General features: G+C 48.0%; 2 protein-coding genes across 2 annotated transcripts in view; one reads left to right on the forward strand and one right to left on the reverse strand.

The window, feature by feature from the left end:
- LOC122945324 (radial spoke head 10 homolog B-like) overlaps positions 1–15,314 on the forward strand; it is a 42,823-nt gene extending 27,509 nt beyond the window's left edge. Inside the window, exons 17-19 of the mRNA XM_044304386.1 lie at positions 1,319–1,412; positions 14,818–14,998; positions 15,086–15,314. Of these exons, the coding sequence (XP_044160321.1) occupies positions 1,319–1,412; positions 14,818–14,998; positions 15,086–15,299 (489 nt within the window). The 3' untranslated portion in view covers positions 15,300–15,314. The remainder of the gene's footprint in view (positions 1–1,318; positions 1,413–14,817; positions 14,999–15,085) is intronic.
- A 6,936-nt stretch (positions 15,315–22,250) lies between these two features.
- The window catches only part of LOC122945342 (vacuolar fusion protein CCZ1 homolog), a 48,344-nt gene continuing 45,139 nt past the window's right edge, over positions 22,251–25,455 (reverse strand). The window contains exon 16 of the mRNA XM_044304412.1: positions 22,251–22,579. Within this exon, the coding sequence (XP_044160347.1) occupies positions 22,524–22,579 (56 nt within the window). The 3' untranslated portion in view covers positions 22,251–22,523. The remainder of the gene's footprint in view (positions 22,580–25,455) is intronic.

Below are 25,455 nucleotides of genomic sequence, written 5' to 3' on the forward strand. Positions count from 1 at the left end.
GTTACTTAGCAATAGTACAATAGTAGAAGATTCATAGTTACCTGCTTGCTGCTGCGATGTTCGTGTCCGGCCGGGAGCTCCACCTACAGGTAAGTGACAGGTCTGTGCGGCGCATTGCTAAATGAACTGTCACTTACCAGTAGGAGGAGCTCCCGGCCGGACACAGACATCGCAGCAGCAAGCAGGTAAGTATGAATCTTCTACTATTGTACTATTGCTAAGTAACCATGGCAACCAGGGCTGCAGTAGCTTCCTGGTTGCCATGGTTACCGATCGGAGCCCCAGCGATTAAACTGGGACTCCGATCGGAACTACGCTGCCACCAATGATCGGTGGGGGGGGGGGGAGATGGGAGGCCGCACACTGCCACCAATGTTGTTACTGCTATAGAGGGAGGGGGGCCAATAGGGGGCGCACACTGTGCCACCAACGATTTATTACAATAGAGGGAGGGAGGGGGGGGCGATGGGGGGTGCACACTGTGCCACCAACGATTTATTACAATAGAGGGAGGGAGGGGGGGGGCGATGGGGGGCGCACACTGTGCCACCAACGATTTATTACAATAGAGGGAGGGAGGGGGGGGGGGCCGCACTGGCCACCAATGATATTCAAACTGGGGAGGGGGGGGGGGTCTGCCCCCTGCTGCCTGGCAGCCCTGATCTCTTACAGGGGGATATGATAGTACAATTAACCCCTTCAGGTGCGGCACCTGAGGAGTTAATTGTGCTGATCACGGCCCCCTGTAAGAGATCGGGTGCTGCCAGGCAGCAGGGGGCAGTCATGTACACAGTTTGTAGTATATTCTAACCTGAAGCGTCCCCATCACCATGGGAACGCCTCTGTGTTAGAATATACTGTCGGATCTGAGTTTCACGATGTAGCTCATATCCGACAGTATATTCTAACATAGAGGAGTTCCCATGGTGATGGGGACGCTTCAAGTTAAAATATACCATCGGATTGGAGAAAACTCCAATCCGATGGTATAAAAGAACTCCAGACTTTACATTGAAAGTCAATGGGGACGGATCCGTTTGAAATGGCACCATATTGTGTCAACGTCAAACGGATCCGTCCCCATTGACTTGCATTGTAATTCAGGACGGATCCGTTTGGCTCCGCACGGCCAGGCGGACACCAAAACGACTTTTTTTTCATGTCCGTGGATCCTCCAAAAATCAAGGAAGACCCACGGACGAAGAAACGGTCACGGATCACGGACCTACGGACCCCGTTTTTGCGGACCGTGAAAATAAACTGTCGTGTGCATGAGGCCTTACAATATGGACGTTCCTATTCTTTCTTTTATCTGTAGAGGAAGTCTGATTGTTGGACGGAAGAGAAGGAGCTGATTATTGCCATGAAGGTGAATGAAAGACGCAGCCCACGTTCGCCGTTCCATTCTCCAAGTGAGTCAAATGCGAACATTACAAGTGTCCTATTTTTTCATGCTCAGGAACTGATTGGTTCCAGATAAAAAACTAAAGTGTCGCCGTAATTTTGTCCTCCATGCCAATCGGACATTGTGCTTCTCTATGCATCTCTACGTATGGGGCAGGTTGGGTGATGCAGTTGTTGAGGAAATCATGCTTTGTGTGAAGAATCTTGTTCATAGCTCTTAGGCCTCATGCACACGACCGTTGTGTGTACTGCGGTCCGCAAAACACGGATGGCGTCCGTGTGCGTTCCGCGATTTGCAGAACGTCACGGACAGCCATTGATATAACTGCCTATTCTTGTCCGCAAGACGGACAAGAATAGTGGAGCTTTTATTTTTTTTGCAGACCACAGAACGGAGCAACGGATGCGGACGGCACACGGAGTGCTGACTGCATCTTTTGCGGCCCCATTGAAGTGAATGAGTCCGCATCCGAACCGCCAAAACTGCGTCTCGGATGCGGACCAAAACAACGGTCGTGTGCATGAGGCAGCATTCACACAAGCATGTCATGGCTGCAAACTCTATATCCACAAAACACGGGCATCGGCAGTGTGCACCCTGCATCGCAGTGTCGACCTGTGACGACCACCCGCCAATCCTGTCGTACTATGCCACAGTTGCCATACAGGTCTCCACTAGAGACTCCTGAAGGCGAATCCACTGTGAGCACAGAAGACGTGTAAGATTGGTTGGTGGGCCCAGACAGGATGCAATCACGATTGTATGTACAATCGGTAAAAGTAAAATGACTGATTTCACGCTGGAAATCAAATTAGTTTGCTGCCACCACTCTTCGTATTGAATCGGGGCGAAGAGACCCCGGCTAGCTAATCCTAAAGGGACGAAACGGTTATTTGCAACCTAGCTAGTACATTAACAATTTATAAAAATAACACAATTTGGTAGTATGTCTTCTGAGGACAGAGCTCTTAGCATAGATCAGGTCATCAAGTAACAAGGGCAAAACTGGAACGATGAAATCGTTAGTTTTTATTCTAAAACTACACACAAAAATATATATATTAAAGCTGACAGATAAATATACCTGCCAGGTGAACAGATTGGTTTGGATAGAAATAGGTAAGAGGTGGAAGGGAATAGAATGTCTGTAAGTTCAGAATTACCGTGGTAGTGTCCAGTAATAGGCAAAGTCTTTGAAATAATAATCCAAGATGGTGGGGTGCCCGTGTCCCTGCGGGCGGTCGAGATGTTAGACGACGTCAGATGGTAGGTGAAGGACCCAGGACCTGAGTGTGTCACTGTTTTTACCTACTCTGAAGCGGGGAGTGGTTATGACACGTTCAGGTCCAGCCTTGGGTAATTGGAACAGGGGCAGTCCTTTGCCCCATAGGGAGAAAACCTGGCAGCATCTTTGCTTTGCCCATTTCTCCATATCCCGTAAGTCCAATCAAGAAATATAGTAGATATTGATAATCAGTACAATTTTACGCATCATCTGATAACAAATACGACTAGAAGATAATACAGGGTGCCCGAGAACCTTTATATCTCAGAGCGGGAATCTCTGATTTGTCCGCGGGTTTCCTAGAAGGTGGGTTAGGAGAACCAAAACCATCTCTGAAAAGATGGTTCCTTTCCCATTTCCATAACCCATGAAATATTAGGAAAATATGGGAAGAATATGAAGTTTATGGATTGGAGGTGACTTTCAGGTCATCTTCCCTCCTGTACCAGCCAGCTGTGTGATAAGGATCTGTCCTTTTCTTCTGAAGCTCGCTGCCCAGGCTAAAGGTGTGAGACCCCTGCTGGTATTGGAGACACTATGGCTGCAGAGAGACCAGGTTTATGAGGTTCTGTCAAGAGAATACCAGATTGATGGGTACTTAAACCTGGCATGGGGCAGGAAGATTCTTTGGCAAGAAGGTGCTAATTGTACCTCTGATCTGTGAGTTACTCCTTTAGTGAAAGAGAAGATTCTTAGTGAAGGCTCTTTTGTCTTTGTGATTGAGAAATATGGCGCATTTGTGATTTCCTAGTATCGCTGTGGATCGCAAAGCGTCACACCTCCCCCCTTTGGAAGATTGGGGAAGGAGTGGTCAGCAAGACTGGGACTGAAGCAATCCCAACTCCCTATTTGAGCTAGTTACAGCGGGAAAGTCCGTCAGCATTCTGATGGCGACTTCCCGGTTTGTGCTGAATCGTGAAATCGTACTGTTGGAGCGCTAAGCTCCAGCGGAGAAGTTTTCCGTTGGTACCAGAAGTACGTTTCAGCCAGCTGAGAGGGTTGTGATCTGTGATGACCATGAAGGATCGTCCGTATAGGTACGATTGTAGTTTCTGTAGGGCCCATACGATCGCTAGGCACTCTTTCTCAGTGGTGCAGTATGCGGTTTCCCGCGGGAGTAGTTTTCGGCTCAGGTAGAGGACAGGGTGCTCATGCCCGGTTGCGTCCACCTGACTAAGGACGGCTCCCAGACCGTGGTCTGAGGCGTCAGTTTGTACTAGGAACTGACGGGAGAAGTCGGGAGCTTGAAGGACAGGAGCGCTAGCTAGCGCTTCCTTCAGGGCCCGAAATGCCTGTTCTAGTTCCGAGTTCCATGTGACCGTGTTGGGTTGTTTTTTGCCCGTTGCATCGGTCAGCGGTTTAGCCAGAGTACTATAGGATGGAACAAACTTCCTATAGTACCCTGCCGTTCCCAGAAATGCCTGTATTTGTTTTTTGGTGTTAGGCCGTGGCCATGCTACAATGGCATCGACCTTCCCTATCTGAGGTTTCAGGGTCTGGCTGCCTACTCTGTGTCCTAAGTACTGAACCTCTGTCATGGCAATCTGACATTTGTTGGGCTTAATGGTCAGATTGGCAGCGGACAGTCTTCCCAATACCTGTGACAGATGATCAAGGTGATCTTCCCAGGTTGGACTATATATGGCTATATCGTCCAGATAGGCTAGGGCATAACCTTGCATTCCTTCCAACAGTTCATTCATGGCCCGCTGAAAGGTGGCGGGCGCATTCTTCATCCCAAAGGGCATACGAGTAAACTCATAGAGGCCAAAAGGGGTGATGAATGCGGATTTCGCTCTCGCCTCTGGCGCAAGCGGAATCTGCCAGTATCCACGGCTCAAGTCCATGATTGTTAGATAGCTGGCGGACGCCAGCTGATCCAGCAATTCATCAATTCGAGGCATGGGATACGCATCGGTTATGGTGATGTCATTCAGTCTCCGATAGTCGACACAGAACCGGGTTGTCTTGTCCTTTTTGGGGACTAAAACAACCGGGGCGGCCCATGGACTAGAGGATTTCTGGATGACCATTAACTGTAGCATCTCATCAATCTCTCGTTTGATTTCAGCCTGCACTTCGGGTGAGGTGCGATAGGGGCCCTGCCGTAAGGGCTTGTGGGTCCCTGTATCAACTCGGTGAGCTGCTAGGTTGGTTTGGCCAGGGATGCCTGAGAATGTGGCGCTGTGCGCACTCAGGAGAGTGGTGAGCTGAAGCTTCTGTGGGTACGAGAGGTGGGGGTTGATGTTCCAATCATCTGCCACGTCTCGTAGCTCTGCTAGCAAGTCTATCAGTGGATCTGGCTCTTCGGGTTCTAGCTGGCTACACACTGCTAATACATACTGCTCCCTTTCCTCGTGTGCTTTTAACATGTTCACGTGGAACAGTTTCTGTCGCTTACCCCCGAGACTCACTAGGTAAGTGACTGGGTTCACCTGTTTCAGAATGGTGTATGGCCCGTCCCAGGCAGCCTGCAATTTGTTCTGCCTGACAGGGAGTAGGGCGTATACCTTCTGACCTGCTGCGTATGACCGCTCTCTGGCATGCTGATCATACCAAGCCTTCTGTTTGGCCTGTGCCTTTGCAAGGTTTCCCGTCACTATGGTCATGAGGGACTCCATCTTGTCCCGAAATTTTAGGACATATTCAACCACAGAGACTTCTGAGGGGTCACCTTTTCCCTCCCAGGTCTCCCGAATCAGTTTTAAGGGCCCTCGAACGTCTCGTCCATATAGGAGTTCAAAGGGCGAGAACCCAGTGGACTCCTGTGGCACTTCTCTGTAAGCGAACAGCAAATGAGGCAGGTGCCGCTCCCAGTCCTTCCCCTGCGATTCCACGAACGTGGCCAGCATTTGCTTTAACGTTCCGTTGAAACGTTCGCAAAGGCCGTTGGTTTGCGGGTGATACGCACTGGAAGTGGTGTGCTTGATTTGCATCCTCTCACAGAGGGCTTCCATTAGCTCCGACATGAAGCAGGAGCCCTGATCAGAGATCATCTCGGCGGGGAAACCTACACGCGAGAAAATCCCGATCAAGGCGTCTGCCACCGTGGCCGACCTAAGGGAAGACAGTGCTACTGCCTCTGGGTAACGGGTGGCATAGTCCACGACCGTTAAGATGTAGCGCTTGCCAGAACTGCTAGGAATGGGAAGGGGACCAATTATATCCACTGCCACTCTCTGGAAGGGCTCTGTGATCACGGGCAGTGGCTGCAAAGGGGCTTTGCGGGGTCCTCCAGCCTTCTTAACCCTCTGGCAAGTGGTACACGATCGGCAGTACTTCGTTATGTCCGTTCCCATCGTGGGCCAGTAAAAATGGTTCTGAACACGTTTGTGGGTCTTTCTGATACCCAAATGTCCTGCAAGTGGAATGTCGTGGGCTGCTTTGAGCACCTGTGCCCGAAATTCCCTAGGGAGTACCAGCTGTCTCGTGTTCTCACCTGCGCCACCTTTTGTAGGCTGTACAGCTTCACAGTACAGTCGGTCGTTCTCCCAATAGATTTTATATGGAGTGCCCTCACCTGGAGGCTGGCCAGCTCGGGCCCTAAGTGCCTCCAGACTAGGGTCACCCTTTAAGGCCTGCACGAATGCAGCGCCACCGGTCTCCTCCAGCTGACCAGTGACGTATGAGGTCAGCTGTGGAGAGTTACCTTCAATGCTGGGGTCAGAGGTGGGTGGAGGGACGGCTGGTTCTGTCCCCGCAGCCCCATCTGAGCCCAGGTTACTGGCGACACTGGAAGCGTCTACCAGCGCAGTGACACAATCATCATCATCATCACATGAAAAGGTCTTTCTCGCATTGTTATCCACCTGAGGGTCAGAATCGCCCGAGGGGGTCCCTTCGGTCGGTTCTGAGTTCAGGCGGCTGGCCATAGAACGTGTAATGGCCAGAACAGGTACAGCATCATTTATATCACCATTGCTAACACTAACACACGCATTCGGATCAACAATGACAGGTGCAGAAGTAGGCAAATGACATTCGGTTGCTTGTACATTTAAATCTGATACCTCCCTAGGTGCGTTAGGGACAGTAGAAATAGCAGGCAAAGTGTCCCCGTCTCCCTGTTTCCCCAAAGGGCTGTACAGTACCTGGTTTTGGTCAGGGAGTCCTGCTTGGGCCTCCTGCGCGCTTGCAGGGTATTCGTAATGGGAAACAAGGGTGCCCAAATCAGTGCCAAGCACTGTGGCAACGGGAATATCATCCAGGACCCCAACAACTCGCTTTTGCCGTCCCATTCCCCAATCAATGGTGACTTGGGCTTGGGCCACATGAGTGCGAGTGCCCCCAACTCCGGTCAGAGCGAGGTACTTTCCTGGAAGGATATCCTTCTCCGTAACAAGATGTGAACGGACCAAGGTTACATCTGCACCGGTATCACGGAACCCGATGACAGTCTGGCCGTTCACAGTGACAGGCTGGTGATTCTGGGATCCGCGGTGCACCTCGGGTCCTCCGACCAGCAATACAGCAGACGAGGTAGGTGAGGAAGCGTTGGCCCCCTTAGGGCTTGGCGTCGTCGCGATGCTAGGAGGTTGGGCCGGCTTCCCTGCGTAACAGGTTTGCTTGGTGTGACCGGGCCTGCGACACAGCTCACACCAGGGCCTGGTTGTCTCACGGTTCACAGGGCCAGTGGGCCTGCCTTCTCTCCAGTTCTGGGACATGGCTCTGTCCTGGTTGGGTACTGGAGTTTTGCGGCTGTCAGGTACCAGGGGTTTGCGGATGTCTGATACCACCGGCCTGCGGATGTCCGTCATCACAGGTTTGCGAAGGTCCGGTACCCGGGTTGCGACAAACATGTCTGCCAGCTCAGCAGCTTCTTTCACAGACTGGGGCTTGCGCTCCAGCACAAACTGTCTCACATCTGTAGGGCATATCGCAAGGAGTTGGTCATGGATCATCAAATCCTCAAGGGTAGCATAAGTCTTTTCTTTAAGAATTCTAGTCCATTGGCGGAATGTGGTGCATAAGCGGCTAGCCACATCCGCGTAAGAGTCTGTGGATCCTTTCAGGATGGCACGGAACTTTCTCCGGTAAACCTCAGGGGTTAACTGGAACTTAGCAATTATGGCATCCTTGATAGTCTGATAATCGCAATCTTGGTCTGTGGGTAGTTCCGCAAAAGCATCCAGCGCTTTACCAGTCAGCTGAGGCGTCAGGTGTAGAGCCCACTGATCCTCAGGGATGCAGAACTGGCGGCACGCTCTCTCAAACGAGCGTAAATATAAATCAATGTCCCCGTTTTTCTCCATAACTGGAAACCTTGCTTTGGGGACCCCGGGTAGAGGAATGCCTCCTGCAGCAGGAGTGTTAGGAGAGGCAGACCGCTCGGCCTGTCTCACTTGGGCCAGTTCTAGTGCACGCTGGTGCTGCAGCACTTCTCTCTGAAGCTGGAACTGCCGCTCCTCTCTTTGCTGCTGTTGCTGTATCTCCAGGTAAAAACGTAAATCCGCGCCAGTCAGGCCTGGTATCAACTGCTGGCTCATAGGGCCCAAGGCAGTGAAGTTCAGTCCAGAGCTGCTTGTTCCTTGCTGAGGGTTAGCAGGAGCTGTGGACATAGCGTAATCCAGGGTATCCACATCACCCGGAGCTAAAGTAGCAACATCAGCACTCCCATAGCTGGCGATGCTGGGTGACGTTGAACGAAGGGGCAGCGAAGCCTCCCGCACGGGATTGGAATCCTCCATCGCTTGGCCGTCTCTCTCCGTCAAAGCTTTGATCAGCTGTGATCGATTTTTGTTCAGAATGGCAATGCCTTGCGACTCACACACGGCTTGTAAGTCGGCGACAGACCAACTTAGGTAATTTGGAACTGAATCAGACATTCAGAAAAGAAGAGAAAAAGAATAGGATATAGCAAGGAAAAGGTGGAAAATGTAAACCAATCTATTCCTATCAATGTGTACCGTTTTGCACCCGGAACTCAAGTTCCGCAGGACAGGATACTAAGTAACCACTGTCCTATTGTTATGATTGCGCAAAAAGCTGCACTTGTCAGTTCTTTGTGCTCTGATCTCCCAAAAGCTGACTTCTGCCTGGTTTTGGGTTCTGCTATCCCACTAGCTGCCACCAATGTGACGACCACCCGCCAATCCCGTCGTACTATGCCACAGTTGCCATACAGGTCTCGTCACTAGAGACTCCTGGAGGCGAATCCACTGTGAGCACAGAAGACGTGTAAGATTGGTTGGTGGGCCCAGACAGGATGCAATCACGATTGTATGTACAATCGGTAAAAAGTAAAATGACTGATTTCACGCTGGAAATCAAATTAATTTGCTGCCACCACTCTTCGTATTGAATCGGGGCGAAGAGACCCCGGCTAGCTAATCCTAAAGGGACGAAACGGTTATTTGCAACCTAGCTAGTACATTAACAATTTATAAAAATAACACAATTTGGTAGTATGTCTTCTGAGGACAGAGCTCTTAGCATAGATCAGGTCATCAAGTAACAAGGGCAAAACTGGAACGATGAAATCGTTAGTTTTTATTCTAAAACTACACACAAAAATATATATATTAAAGCTGACAGATAAATATACCTGCCAGGTGAACAGATTGGTTTGGATAGAAATAGGTAGAGGTGGAAGGGAATAGAATGTCTGTAAGTTCAGAATTACCGTGGTAGTGTCCAGTAATAGGCAAAGTCTTTGAAATAATAATCCAAGATGGTGGGGTGCCCGTGTCCCTGCGGGCGGTCGAGATGTTAGACGACGTCAGATGGTAGATGAAGGACCCAGGACCTGAGTGTGTCACTGTTTTTACCTACTCTGAAGCGGGGAGTGGTTATGACACGTTCAGGTCCAGCCTTGGGTAATTGGAACAGGGGCAGTCCTTTGCCCCATAGGGAGAAAACCTGGCAGCATCTTTGCTTTGCCCATTTCTCCATATCCCGTAAGTCCAATCAAGAAATATAGTAGATATTGATAATCAGTACAATTTTACGCATCATCTGATAACAAATACGACTAGAAGATAATACAGGGTGCCCGAGAACCTTTATATCTCAGAGCGGGAATCTCTGATTTGTCCGCGGGTTTCCTAGAAGGTGGGTTAGGAGAACCAAAACCATCTCTGAAAAGATGGTTCCTTTCCCATTTCCATAACCCATGAAATATTAGGAAAATATGGGAAGAATATGAAGTTTATGGATTGGAGGTGACTTTCAGGTCATCTTCCCTCCTGTACCAGCCAGCTGTGTGATAAGGATCTGTCCTTTTCTTCTGAAGCTCGCTGCCCAGGCTAAAGGTGTGAGACCCCTGCTGGTATTGGAGACACTATGGCTGCAGAGAGACCAGGTTTATGAGGTTCTGTCAAGAGAATACCAGATTGATGGGTACTTAAACCTGGCATGGGGCAGGAAGATTCTTTGGCAAGAAGGTGCTAATTGTACCTCTGATCTGTGAGTTACTCCTTTAGTGAAAGAGAAGATTCTTAGTGAAGGCTCTTTTGTCTTTGTGATTGAGAAATATGGCGCATTTGTGATTTCCTAGTATCGCTGTGGATCGCAAAGCGTCACACGACCCATTGACTTCAATGGGTCTGCGATCCACAAGATGCAGCCAACCATAAGACATGTCCTATCTTTTGTGGCACGGAGACACGGAAGGGCTTCCTTGTGCTTCCAGGGTCCATGCCTCCGCGCTGAAAAAGATAGGACACACATCTTGCGAATGGCAGACCCATCGAAGTCAATGGGTCCGCACCACGATGCCTGTGTTTTGCAGATCCACAATTTGCTGTCTGCAAACTGGACGTGGCCATGTGAGTACACCCTTATTACATGGGTTCTCCGCTATGGACAATCCCCTCCTGTTAGAAGGGTCCCTTGACAATAAATAAATAGCAAATTGTCCCCAGCTGTCACTTGTGGGGGAAACCTGGCAGTAAGGCCTCATGCACACGGACGTTTTTTTTCACGGTCCGCAAAACGGGGTTCCGTTGGTCCGTGATCCGTGACCGTTTTTCCGTCCGTGGGTCTTCCTTGATTTTTGGAGGATCCACGGACATGAAAAAAAAGTCATTTTGGTGTCCGCCTGGCCGTGCGGAGCCAAACGGATCCGTCCTGAATTACAATGCAAGTCAATGGGGACGGATCCGTTTGATGTTGACACAATATGGTGCCATTTCAAACGGATCCGTCCCCATTGACTTTCAATGTAAAGTCTGGAGTTCTGTTATACCATCGGATTGGAGTTTTCTCCAATCCGATGGTATATTTTAACTTGTAGCGTCCCCATCACCATGGGAACGCCTCTATGTTAGAATATACTGTCGGATATGAGCTACATCGTGAAACTCATTTCCGACAGTATATTCTAACACAGAGGCGTTCCCATGGTGATGGAGACGCTTCAGGTTAGAATATACAAAAAAACTGTGTACATGACTGCCCCCTGCTGCCTGGCAGGTGCTGCCAGGCAGCAGGGGGCAGACCCCCCCCCCCCCCCCTGTTTTTAACTCATTGGTGGCCAGTGGGCCCCCCCTCCCCTGTTGTTAACTCGTTGGTGGCCAGTGTGCGCACCCCCCTCCCTCCCTCCCTCTATTGTTTTAATACATTGGGGCCAGTGTGCGCGCGCCCCCCCAACCCCCCCTCCCTCCCTCTATTGTTTGAATACATTGGGGCCAGTGTGCGCGCGCCCCCCCAACCCCCCTCCCTCCCTCTATTGTTTGAATACATTGGGGCCAGTGTGCGCGCGTAAAGTTTGCAGTGTATTCTAACTAGAAGCGTCCCCATCACCATGGGAACGCTTCTGTGTTAGAATATACTGTCGGAAATGAGTTTTCACGAAGTGAAAACTTAGATCAGAAAAAGCTTTTATGCAGACGGATCTTCGGATCCGTCTGTATTAAAAGCAACCTACGGCCACGGATCACGGACACGGATGCCAATCTTGTGTGCATCCGTGTTCTTTCACGGACCCATTGACTTGAATGGGCCCGTGAACCGTTGGCCGTGAAAAAAATAGGACAGGTCATATTTTTTTCACGGCCAGGAAACACGGCTCACGGATGCGGCTGCCAAACGGTGCATTTTCCGATTTTTCCACGGACCCATTGAAAGTCAATGGGTCCGTGAAAAAAAACGGAAAACGGCACAACGGCCACGGATGCACACAACGGTCGTGTGCATGAGGCCTAAGTGTTCAGTTTCCCTGCAGCGCCACCACAGGGGAAACTAAGCATTACACATTGCCCATTCATATCAGTGGGTTTTCTGTGTAATGCTGGACAGGACTGGTCCAACAGGGCATCCCGTGGCATGCTATTATTTTAGATTCATTATTAGGGCTCATGCACACGACAGTATGGCTTTTTCAGGGTTTTGTGGTCTGTTTTTTACGGATCCGTTGTTCCGTTTTTTGGTTCAGTTGTGCTTCCGTTTCCGTTCCGTTTTTCCATATGCCATATACAGTATACAGTAATTACATTGAAAAAATTGGGCTGGGCATAACATTTTCAATAGATGGTTCAGCAAAAACGGAACGGAAGACATACAGATGCATTTCCGTATGTGTTCAGTTTTTTTCGCGGACCCGTTGACTTGAATGGAGCCACAGGACGTGATTTGCGGACAAGAATAAGACATGTTCTATCTTTTCACAGTACGGAAATACTGAAACGGAATGCACACGGAGACACTTCAGTTTTTTTTGCTGAACCATTGAAATTAATGGTTCAGTAAATGTACCGCATACTGAACGCAAAATACTGTCGTGTGCAAGAGCCCTAATATATAATATCACTGTTCATGGGTCTGACATTGACAACCAGTGTAGCTACCTATAGAGGGCACTGACGAAACCATCTTCTTCCTGCTGGAAGAGAGCTCACTTGAATACCGTTTTCCCATGGAGCATTGCCTGCAAGACTCCATAGACCAGCTCCTCAATGAGAACCACTACCACCCCAAGCACCAAAGATGTCCCAGAAGAGCCATGCAGTAATTGTGTTTTTTCACTTGGGGGCAGTATAGCCTCACTAGTAGATTTATATGACGGTATCTTGCCCCTGGCGCACACTGTCCCTGCATGTACGGTAATCACTTCTTGCCACTTTAGATAAGATTTTTGCATTGTGTCTGTTCGATCTGTCTCTCTCGTCCCTGGCAAATATGAAAGGGTTACATCCACACAGGACCCAAAAAGCAGCTGGAAACTTGACGGTGAATCTTTTCATAGATAAACAGGAAAATCCGCAACAAGTCCTCGGCGAAATCCACTTGAATTACATGCAGATTTTGGGCATGGATTTTACTGCGGATGTGCCACGCATTTCACCCTATGTATTGCAAGGGGTGAAATCTGTGGTCGAAACCCAACGCATAAATTTACATGCTGCAGATTTACAAACCGCACTGCATGCCGAATTCCGCATGACGAGTTTTTTATGCAGTGTGCGGATGAGATTTCTACTGTCATCCTCTTTGCTGTTAATGGAAAATACTGCTGATTTTCCATCCACAGTTCCACAGCGGAAAGTCTGCAGTGTATATGCTCCATGTGGATGTCCCCTAAAGGGTGCCTGCAAATTTAGCGGATTACGCACGTTTTGTCCGAGTGGATTCTCATGCAAAAAAAAAATAAAAAACGCAGAGTAATGCAGTACCAGCAAAGTGCATGAGATAAGAAAAACCTCATGTACATTTAGCTTTTTTCTTCTGTGTGGAAATTGTGTGGATTTTTTAATCTGAGGCATGTCAATTGTTTTTGTGGGATTTCACCCTTTTCAGTCCAAGGGTGAGATCTGCGGGAAAACCGCATCAAATCTGCACAAAAAAAATGCTAGTAAGGCCTCATGCACACGACCGTTGTTGTGTTCCGTGTCCATTGTTCTGTTTTCCGTGATTTTCTGTGGACCCATTGATTTTCAATGGGTCCGTGGAAAATTCGGAAAATGCACCGTTTGTCATCCACGTCCGTGATCCGTGTTTCCAGTCCGTCAAAAAAATATGATCTGTCCTATTTTTTTCACAGACAACGGTTCGCGGACCCATTCAAGTCAATGGGTCCGTGAAAAAACACAGAGGCACACAAGATTGTCATCCTCGTCCGTGATCCGTGTCCGTTTTTTTTTCCTATCATTTGCAAGGCAAACTTGACTTAGATTTTTTTTTCACTTTTCATGTCTGGTGATCCTCCAAAAACCAAGGAAGACACACGGAAACAAAAACGGAAACGGATCACGGAACAACGGAACCCCGTTTTGCGGACCGTGAAAAAATACTGTTGTGTGCATAAGGCCTAACACATGGTTTTTGGTGCGGATTCGGCGTGGAATAGTGGATTTTCTGTTTGTCAACCTGCAACTATGTGCAGATAGCCTTAGGCCTCTTTCACATGAACAATACGGATTGGCTCAGGGTGCGTTTAGTGAAACTCGCACGGATGCAATGTGTTTTTCACTGAAGCCCCATTCATTTCTATGGGGTCAGGGCTGCGTGAAAAATGCAGAATATAGAACATGCTGCGATTCTCACGCAACGCAGAACTGATGCGTAAAAAAAAAAAATGCTCATGTACACAGACGCATTGAAATGAATGGGTCAGGATTCAGTGCAGGTGCAATGCGTTCAATTCATGCATCGCACCCGCGCAGGAAAACTCACTCGTGTGAAAGGGGCCTAAGGGTACCTGCACACGGTTGCAGTCTAGGCTGAGTTCACATCACCGTTTATTTTTCCGTTCTTTGGATCCTGAGCATCGCAGCCGTTTCATTTCCATCATGCAGTACTTTTTCTCCCGTTAAAAATAACTGATCTCTGATGGAAGTGACGCAAACTGATCCTAACTGATGCTTAAAGAAAGACAGATCCGTTATTTTTAGTGCCAACTCCTGCTAACTGAGCAGAACTGATGCTCAAAATAATTGATCCCTTTTTTTTATTTTTCTGGTTTTCTTACGGATCAGAAGAATGGAAAGGTAAACGGGAATATAAACTCAGCCTTAGGGCCCATTCACACGAACGTAAGGGTTCTGCGCCCGTATTGCGGACCACAGACGCATGCTGCGGATGCGGACCAGTTGACTTGAATGGGTCTGCGATTCGCAAAAGATAGGACATGTTCAAGGTCGTATTCCACGTTATATTATAAATAGGATTTCACTTACTGTTTTGTTTGCAGGGAAGGCCCAAAAGAAAATCATGACGGATAAATGGTTCTATCAGGTCGATGTGTTTTTCCAGAAAGTATTTTTTCCAGCCTATGAGAAAGCAGAACAACTGAAGGCAGAAATCCCCAAAAACAGAGCCCAGCAGGCCGAGCAGGCCCGACTACAGCAGATCCGGGAGGAGGAGGACGCACGGTAAACATGGCCGACTTATGTCTCTGGCAGTTTTGTATATAATATATATACCTTATTAACATACTATTACTTGCTTTATATGTGAAGACTAAAAGCACTAAAAGAAGAAGAGGAGGCCAAGAGGATGGAACAGATGGAGTTAGAGAAGATCGCTGCCATGTTGGAGGCCGTACAGGTATCTGATGATCAGGTCGACGAAAGCGGCCAGTGTCCTGTCCCAGCCAAGGAAGACGCTCCCCTCCCCCCGTCTACTGCCAGTACGAAGGCGACACCAGCAACAGGCAGAAAGAAGAAGAAATAATGATAGAAATTGTGAATAAACTCAGTAGTACAGTAGCTGTGGAGCAGATTATTATTATTTATTATTTAAGCGCCATTCATTCCATAGCGCTGTACATATGATAAGCGGTGCACATACATAATACAGACAATTGTACTAATCATAAACAAGATGAGTTACAAACTGGTACAGAAGGAGAGAGGGCCTTGCCCGTGAGGGCTTACAATCTACATGGTATGGGAGAAGGACACAGTAGGAGAGGGTAAAGTTGGTCATGGTGGTAGAGGCAGCAGGGTCACTGGTTGTAGGCTTGTCTGAAGAGGTGGGTTTTCAGGTTTCTTTTGAAGGATTCCACTGTAGGTGAGAGTCTTATATGTTGGGATAGCGAGTTCCAGAGTATGGGGGATGCACGGGAGAAATCTTGGAGTCGATTTTGGGAAGAGGCAATAAGAGGAGAGGAGAGAAGGAGGTCTTGTGAGGATCGGAGAGTGCGTGTGGGGGTGTATCGGGAAATTAGCTCAGAGATGTAGGGAGGGGACAGGTTATGGACGGCCTTGTATGTGTTTGTCAGTACTTTGAAGTGGATTCGTTGGGCAATGGGGAGCCAGTGAAGGGATTGGGTGAGGAGTAATAAGGTGAGAGGTGGATTAGTCGGGCAGCGGAGTTGAGGATAGATTGGAGGGGTGCGAGGGTGTTAGATGGAAGGCCACAGAGGAGAATATTGCAGTAGTCTAGGCGGGAGATAATGAGGGCATGTACGAGCATTTTCACAGATTCGAAGTTAAGGAAAGCACAGATGCGGGAGATGTTTTTGAGTTGGAGGCGGCAGGTGGTGGAAAGGGCTTGGATGTGCGGTCGGAAGGAAAGGGCAGAATCTAAGGTCACTCCAAGGCAGCGGGCTTTTTTGACTGGGGATAATGTGCAGCCAAACATCAAGATTTTTCTCACACGCGTGCAAAACTCATTACAATGTTTTGCACTCGCGCAGAAAAATCACGCATGTTCCCGCAACGCCCGTGTGAAAGAGGCCTAACGGAAGCGTTTTTGCTGAACCCTGTCGGATCCAGTAAAAACTCTTGTGTGAAAGTACCCTAATGCAGTGTTTCCCAACCAGTGTGCCTCCAGCTGTTGCAAAACTACAACTCCCAGCATTCCCGCACAGCCAAAGGCTGTCCAGGCATGCTGGGAGTTGTAGTTTTGCAACAGCTGGAGGCACACTGGTTGGGAAACACTGCCCTAATGTTTCATACCTTGGAACCGAACCAGAGTTCGGGAAGTTTTTTTTACAGTAGATTTATGACGTTACGGATCGCTCGCTCCGTACAGTATTCAAACTAAGTATTATGCAAATCAACTTTGGATGTTCCATCCGAAGTCGATTCGCTCATCCCTAGTCTCAGCAGCAGGACACTCTGCGGACAGCTAGCTTCTTGATGGGGGACCCCATGATCAGGTCAGAACCTTATGTTGATTTTCGGGTGCAGTCAGTTTTGGGCAGTGAGAAGACAAGATAATTATGAAGACAGAGACCCTGTAAGAATGGGAGAGGTAGGGGGGGCTCCGAACATAGAAACACTTTCCCTAATAATACTTGGAACATCACTCTGGGGACAGCTGCCAAATGAAGAGCTTCAGCTGTCCTGGGATGAAGCTGACAAGCACAAACTTACACAAAACGCAGCGCCCAGCTATTTTACACATTATCGCCATTTGCCGAGGCAGGGGGCTCATATTTGAACTATGTGGCACAAGCATGATAAATACGGTTGTCCCCTGGTGCAATAGACATGTCAGCTTTATTTCTGACCAGCTGTAAATGCACAAGTGTGAAGATCCGGTTACCACCTGTACGAACTCCATGACTCAGCACGTATATTCTGATCCGCAAAAGTCTTCACACCGCACTTATACGGTCATAAGGGACTATCAGATACACTTTATTAAAGTGAGCACGAAACGTAATTCAGCCCTGCGGACCTTGGCGACTGCCTATGTAGTCAGGTCTTTGAGGATTAATTAATAAATAAAAATCACGCTCATCTGTTTTTTTTAGAGTGCGATTAGACCGGCGTACTGGATTATCCTGTCACTATTTAGCATAGTTTTTTATAAAGAGTCGCACAGCAGGTGATGAATAAGGCAATGCGTCTTTGTGTTCATCAGGGCGCAGGCGGATCGTGTGCAATTTAGACCACTCGTTGGACGGCTCACAAATTAGGTGCAAGATTGCAGCTAGAAAGTCGCATATTAGTTTAAAAAAAGTCTAATTTTAGATAATAAACAGTCACAGCCAAATACACGTTTTATATTTCTGAAAAGGCGCGCGTCTACCAGAAGATTTTTTATAAAATTGTCGCACGGCTCAACACAAAGCGGACCACAAAAAAACGAAGCCACCCCTGGAGTGGAGTAAAAATGAGAAAGTTTTTGCACCTAATTTATGCGTTAAAAAGGTGCACCTATATAAAGAGGCCAAAAAAGGCATAAAAATAAACGCCGCCAGCATCAGTCTTAGGCCCCCTGCACACGATGTGCTTCCCGTTGCTGTATTGCGGACCGCAATCCACAGGTGGCATTCCGCATCATGGATGCGGACCCATTCACTTGAATGGGTGCGCAAATCCGGAGATGCGGAACGGAAGCACGGAACGGAACCCTACGAAAGCACTACAGAGTGCTTCTGTGGGGGGGGGGGGGGGGGGGGGGGTTCATCCCGTACTTCCGTTCCACCAAAAGATAGAACATGTCCTAACTTTTTGCGGAACGGCCGGATCGCGGACCCATTAAAGTGAATGGGTCCGCGATCCGCTGCGGCTGCCCCACGGACTGTGTTCGTGTATTGCGGTCCGCATTTTGTGGGCCGCAGCACAACCACGGGGTGCACACATTCGTGTGCAGGGAGCCTTAGGCTACATGCACACGACCGTATGCGTTATGCAGTCCGCAAAAAAACAAAACAGATGACGTTCTGTATGGCATCCGGGTTTTTTTTTTTTGCGGGGCAACAGAACGGACATACTGATGCAGACAGCACACGGTGTGCTGTCCGCATTTTTTGCGGACCCATTGAAATGAATGTAGCCTTAAAGGGATTCTGCAGTTTGACCCCCGCCAATCAGCTGTTTGTGAAGGCAGCGGCACTCCAGCAGCGCCGCGGCCTTCTCACTGTTTACCGCAAGCCCAGTGACGTCACGACTAGTATCAACTTGCCTGGGCGCGGCTAAGCTCTGTTAACTTGAACGGAGCTTAGCCGCGCCCAGGCAAGTTGATACTAGTCGTGACAGTGAGAAGGCCGTGGCTTTGCTGGAGCGCCGCTGCCTTCTCAAACAGCTGATCGGCGGGGGTCCCGGGTGTCGGACCCCCGCGGATCAGATGCTGATGATCTATCCAGAGGATAGATCATCAGTTTAAGCAAACTGCAGAGCCCCTTTAAACTGGAAATTGTCAAAAGGGCACATGCTTCCAAAACAGGCGCACTTTAATTAGTAAATGCGCCCAAAAAAAAAAAAGAGGAAAAATTGGACTAAAAAAGGCGCTAATAAATGACCCCATATCTCATAATATTTTTGGCACATCTCGCAAAGTCTGTACCCTAGAAACTGAAATTTACAGCAGCTAGGAACTGGCGCAATTAGTTTTTTCCTTGCATAATTAATGTTAAAGGGGTTTGTCCGTTTTTTTATGTTATTGATGACCTATCATCAAGATAGGTCATCAGCATCAGACCGGTGGGAGTCCTACTCCTGGCACCCGCCGATCAGCTGTTTGAAGAGGTTCATGCAAGTGCCTCAATGTTTATCTGCATGCCGTCTGCGTTGAAGCGGCGGTGCAGTGTAATTACAACCTCGACTCATTGGGGCGAGCAGTTGTAATTACACTGTGCTACCACTACAGTGCAGGTGGCATGCAGATAAACATTGGAAGAGTATGCAGCGCTCGCACGAGCATGGCGGCCCCTTCAAACAGTTGATCCGCAAAACCATATGGTTGTGTGCTAGAGGCCTAAGGCCTCGTTCACATTTACATTTTACGTATGTAAAAAATTATTTATGCGTGAAAGTACCTTGTGTCGTTCGTATTCCATGGACACTGATCAGCTGAAAAATAATTTCTAGAGCCAATTTCTCCTAAGGACTCATGCCAACGACAGTGTGCCTGCCTGGCCCGTCTTGCGGCCCGCAAAAAAAGGTACCCGGCAGTTCTGGCACTGCATCATGGATGCGGCCCATTCACTTGAATAGGTCCGCAATCCGGAAGGTCGGTGCAGAAAGGAAGCAATGAACCAAACGGAAGGACTACGGAGTGCTTCCATGGGGATTCTGTCCGTGCCTCCGCACCACAAAAAAGTAGTGCATGCACTACTTTTTTGCGGTGTGGATCGCGGACCCTATTCAAGTGAATGGGTCCGCAATCCGCATGTGGCGGCCCCACGGTCGGTGCCCATGCATTGCAGACTGTAATTTGTGGTCTGCAGCACACAATAGTGGGCATGAGCCCCAATAGTGAAAAATGTACCAAACACAGATGCCATCCGTGTTGTGATATTTATGGACCCATAGACTGTAATGGGCACCACGGACTGATTTATTTTTTTTTCACCCACCCACAGTGGGTGAAAAAATAAAAATACTGATATGTGAACAGACATTAAAATCAATGGGTACGTGTGGAAATGTGAACGAGGCCTAATGCAGCACTGAGGTCTTGGAGGGGACTTTATTTTAAGCAGCAATCTGATGCTATTGGAAACGTCCCCACTTTTTGGCTAGTTATGATAAATGTAAGTCCTGAAGAACTCATATACACGAGTACTGTGCTGTCTGCGAGTCCGCACAACCTCCGTGTATCGGACTTCACAGTAATTGTGCGATTTTATCATGACTTTAGGTGGTGCAGTTATTTTCCAATAAAAATATACAGTAGTATAATAAAAAGCCACATGATTACAATAGGATATACAGTATACATTGACGTAACAACCAGAATGAGAACACGCTGCATTCAGAGAACTGGGACATGAAAACGTTTGTTTTTTTTTTAACTAAAGGAAAACAAAAATAGAGTCTAATATTTTTATTGTGCGACATACTGATACTAGGTAAAAAAAAAAAAAAAAAAAAAAAAAAAAAAAGTTTAATGTCATTACTCTCCTGCACATAAATACCAATCATATCCACTAGATGGCGATAGTGTCACACACTCAATAATTCAATTAGAATAGCCACAATGCACTGCCAATGCAAATCTAACACTATTTAGAGGAAATTCACTGTTAGACCAGGTACCATGTCTTGTAGGGCTAGCTCAGCTGAAAGGAATGATTCCTTTCATTTAGTGATCTGTTGCATCAAAAGTACTTTTAATTTTTATATGCAAATAAGCAGTTAAGTGCATCAAGGGCAGGCCCAAGCTACTCTGTGCACCCTTGCTTCCCCTGCTTCGTCTGCCAGCCCCTCGTTGTTTATCCCCTGCTTTCTTCACAGTGCCACAGAGTTAAAGGGCATCTGTCAGCAGATTAGTACCTATTGGTGTTGGTCCAATGTTCACATGTGGCCGTATATATATAAAATTCATTTTTTTCAGTGAACATGAGACCAACACAGACGCCTTCAGCTGCCAAGTGCACATGTAACAGGTCAGCCAGTGTCATAGGGACAAATCTGCTGACAGAGGCCCTTTAAATGATTAGATCTCCACTGCTTGCCTGCTTCTAAGGCCTCATGCACACGACCGTTGTGTGTTTTGCGGTCCACAAATTGCGGATATGCAAAACACGGATGGCGTCCGTGTGCGTTCCGCAATTTGCGGAACGGCACGGACAGCCATTGATATAACTGCCTATTCTTGTCCGCAAAACGGACAAGAATAGGACAGGTTATATTATTTTTTCGGACCACGGAACAGAGCAACGGATGTGGACAGCACACAGTGTTGTCCGCATCTTTTGCAGCCCCATTGAAGTGAATGGGTCCGCATCCAAGCCGCAAAAATTGTGGCTCGGATGTGGACCAAAACAACGGTCGTGTGCATGAGGCCTAACCTTGTGAAATTCCAGGAGAGCACTGGAACTGGTGTAGGGAGTCTTATGGGCCAGGCAATGCTTCCTAGGAAAAGGATATGTCTCTGTAGTGCCACCTAGTGGGAGTGCTACCCTATTGTAAAATGTTCCACCCTTTAAAGGGCATCTGTACCTATGAAACTGGTGCCATGTTCATATGTGCCCGCATTGCTGAGAAAAACGATGTTTTAATAGATGCAAATGAGCCTCTAGGAGCAACAGGGGCGTTACCGTTACACCTAGAGGCTCTGCTCTCCCTGCATTTCGACAGGGCCAGGCAGTGAAAACATCATAATACCTGGTCCTGTCAATCAAAGTGCAGAGGGTGCGGCAGTTGGAGAGGACAGAGCCTCTAGGGCTAGGTGTAACGGCAACGCCCCCGTTGCTCCTAGAGTCTCATTTGCATATAATAAAACATCATGTTTCTCAGCAGTGCGGGCACATATGAACATGGGACCAACACAGATGCCTTCAGCTGCCAAGTGCACATGTAACAGGTCAGCAAGTGTCATAGGGACAAATCTGCTGACAGATGCCCTTTAACAGGTTTTGCAACATGATGAAGGGTATTGGCTAAATCAAGATTTTTTTTTTTTTTTAAAAAGACCTACCTGTGGCTTCTGTTTATAATGGAACCTACAATGCCCTGCTGGATCCCTCACACAGCGGATACAAGTGGCACCTGAAGGATAATGGGCTCCGCTTGGTTCCGCAGGGTGTTTGTCATTTTGATGGGAACAAATACCCTCTGCGGATCCATGAAACGTGATGGAATCTGTAGGCTCCTGAGCAGATGCAGACAGAACCTCACCTACCCTCTACAGGTGCCAGACTGGATTACCGGACGTTGGATAAAAGAAATTGGAGAAACCAACCAGAACAAGGAAAAAAAAGGAAGAGTGGAGGCCGGACAATTAAAAGTATAACAATGATTAGTGGGTTTATTAGCGGCAGTCATATTCATGTAACAGAAATGGAATGAAGATGATCCAAGTCGAGCTCTGATAAATAGTTAAAATCTAAAAATGGTCGGATCGTTGGGTCTACGGGTAGAAAGTAGATTCTTACAAGGCAAGTATTGCCTTACAACAGTCATTCCAGTCAATAATATGACTGATATTCTGTCCATGCTGAACAAAATGGCTGTCACGGGCCGTCTCAGAGACATCATCAATGCTCCCGTCTTGTTAATCCAGGAAGAAGATGTTGTTGAATTGTGTCGCACACAGCTTCTTGATTTCATCTGAAAATGAGAGCGGAGAAAAGGGAGGTTAGATATGAAAAGCGGAAACGCAGATTTACTGCTGGTTCATGTATTCCATGTCAACAAATTATTTCATAAAGAACTTCTGTCGCTTTAAAACAGTACAGCCATGATTGATGTAAAAAATGAAAATCAGACATCACATAGTACATGACAATTTCTTTCCAACAAAGCTAGAACCAGCCCTGCACCTCACATGGATCCAGGGATCTCCACATTCACTGCTCCGATTGTTCTTCTAGATTTATATCAAGCTGACAGCTCAGGGGACGTGTCCTTTCTGCTGTTGCTCTTTCCCACAGCCTCTAACCGTGAACATGGCTGGTGACAGTTGAAGATTTAAACTGAGCGCGTGCGACCACCTCAGTGAGGTGGATAAGAAATAAGGAAAGGAACAAACAGCAGATGGCGCTATACAGATCCATTATATTGAATAAATCAGTAGCTATACAATTTTTTTTATGACATGCAATTATAAAAGTATTCAGATCCAGGTGCTGGTTTGAAACACGTGGGTGGCGCAACCCCCTTAATAATCTTTATATAGCGCCAACATATTAAGCAGTGCTTTACAAATCAGTAGCCTCGTGTACAAACAAAATCATAAATGACAACACGTCGCCAATGAGAACAGGATCGAGGGCTCGCAAAAGCTTACGATCTATGAGGGGATATGGGTGGCACAATGGTCTTCATGTGAATCCACCATCATAGGATTGCATATGTAAGCATGTATGCAGGGAATTAAATCAACATACGCCAGCCAAGCCGTTGAGTGGTAAAGCGCCGATGAACGGACTAGATTCCAGCTTCCAATGATCCACAATATAAATGTGCAGCACTCAAGGTTTAAAGGGAACCTGTCACCGGGATTTGGTGTATAAGGCCGAATGCACGCGGCCGTGTTCCGTGGCCGAGAGCAGCCCGGCATACCACGGACTGGATTCCTGTTCAGAGCAGGAGCGCACGGCATCATTGGTTGCTATGACGCCGTGCGCTTCATGTCGCTGCTGCACTACAGTAATACACTATACGAGTGTATTACTGTAGTGCAGCGGCGGCATGAAGCGCACGGGGTCATAGCAACCAATGACGCCGTGCGCTCCTGCTCTGAACAGGAATCAAGCCCGGCATACCACGGACCGCTCTCGGCCGCGTGCATTCGGCCTAAAGCTGAGGACATGAGTTGCTAGATAGCCGCTAAAACATCCGCAATACCCAGTCCCCATAGCTCTGTGTGCTTTTATTGTGTAAAAAAAACTATTTGATACATATGCAAATTAACATGGGATGAGTCCTGTATGTGAGAGGAGTCAGGGACAGGACTCATCGTAGGTTAATTTTCATATGTATAAAATCCCACAATAAAAGCACACAGAGCTATGGGGACTGGATATTGCGGATGTGCTAGCGGCCATCTAACGACCCATGTTCTCAGCTTTATACACAAAATCCCGGTGACAGGTTCCCTTTAAAACCACACAGAAGTCAATGTGTTTCGATCACAGTCTCGGTTCACATTGCCAATGGTTCTGCAATGTTTGATGGCAAGGATAGCACAGCGCTATACCTGCCATAAAAGCCATGTGAACCTTGGCGGACCAAGACGAGCAACTGAGTAAAGACGAGGTATACCACGGGTACTGTGAACAGTCTCCCCATCACCTTACGGAGGCTAAGCTCTGAAACATAAAATCACCTACTTCACAGAAATTCACCAGGGATCTGTTACTGCCACCTGAGCAGTGCACTGTGCATGCGCCATTCACATTTGCGTACACCTGAAAGTGTAATGGCGCATGCACAGGCACAGCAGTGGTCCTCTGCATTTGCACTGCTTACTTAGAACATTGGTGCAGGAGCAAGACTGACAGGGCCAGGCAAGATATCTGGCCCTGTCAATCAAGGGAGAGAGGGGGGGGGGGGGGGTCTCTTAAGCAGCGGTGCCAGCCCCTCACTGCTCAAAGAGGCAGATTTTTTAACAAATCCAATTGCTCATTACTAATCCGGTATATTAGTAAAATGTACCCCTATCTATAGTGTCCATGGCTGTTAAAGGGGTTGGCCCATCTCACACGTTGGTGGCATATTGCTAGGATATGCCACCAATGTCTGATAGGTGAGGGTCCCAGAGGTCGGACCCACATCTATCTCTAGAACGGAGCCTGCAAAGTGAAGGAGAGTGGATTGCACATGCCAGGCCGCCCAAAAATACATTTCTATGGGACTGCCAATAACAGCAGAGTGGCACAATCGCGGCCACCGCTCGATTCACTTCTATGAGGCTGATGGAAATAGCCAAGCAATTTTCGGCAGTCCCACAGAAACAAATGGACAGCAGCCAAGCATGCGCGGTCCGCTCTCCTTCACTTTGCGGACACCGTCTCGAGATAAGTGCAGGTTCCAGAGGTAGGACCTACACCTATCAGACATTGGTGGCATAACCCATAGAAATAAATGGACAGCAGGTGCGCGGTCCGCTGTCCGCTGTCCTTCACTTCGTGGACTCCTTACTAGAGATAAGTGCAGGTCCCAGCGGTGGGAACTGCACCTATGAGACATTGGTGGCATATCCTAGTGATATGCCACCAATGTGCAAGAAAGGCCAACCCCTGGAAGGAGCACATGTCAGTATGATCAACCCTATTAAACTGCTGTTAGGGTTGATTCTGCTCATGGCAAAGATCCCAGTCTTGTGAAAATCGGTTGCGGAGTTACCAAGGGCACTGGGGGCTTCAGTGCACTGAGGGATACGTCCCTACCAGGCAGTATGCCTGGTTTATTAGAGTTGATCCTTCTGACACATGAGGTCCCTATAATGTGGCAGGTCGTTGGCAAACTAAAATTACTGGGAG

The sequence above is a fragment of the Bufo gargarizans genome, chromosome 8, assembly GCF_014858855.1.
Source record: "Bufo gargarizans isolate SCDJY-AF-19 chromosome 8, ASM1485885v1, whole genome shotgun sequence".
Taxonomy (NCBI): Eukaryota; Metazoa; Chordata; class Amphibia; order Anura; family Bufonidae; genus Bufo; species Bufo gargarizans.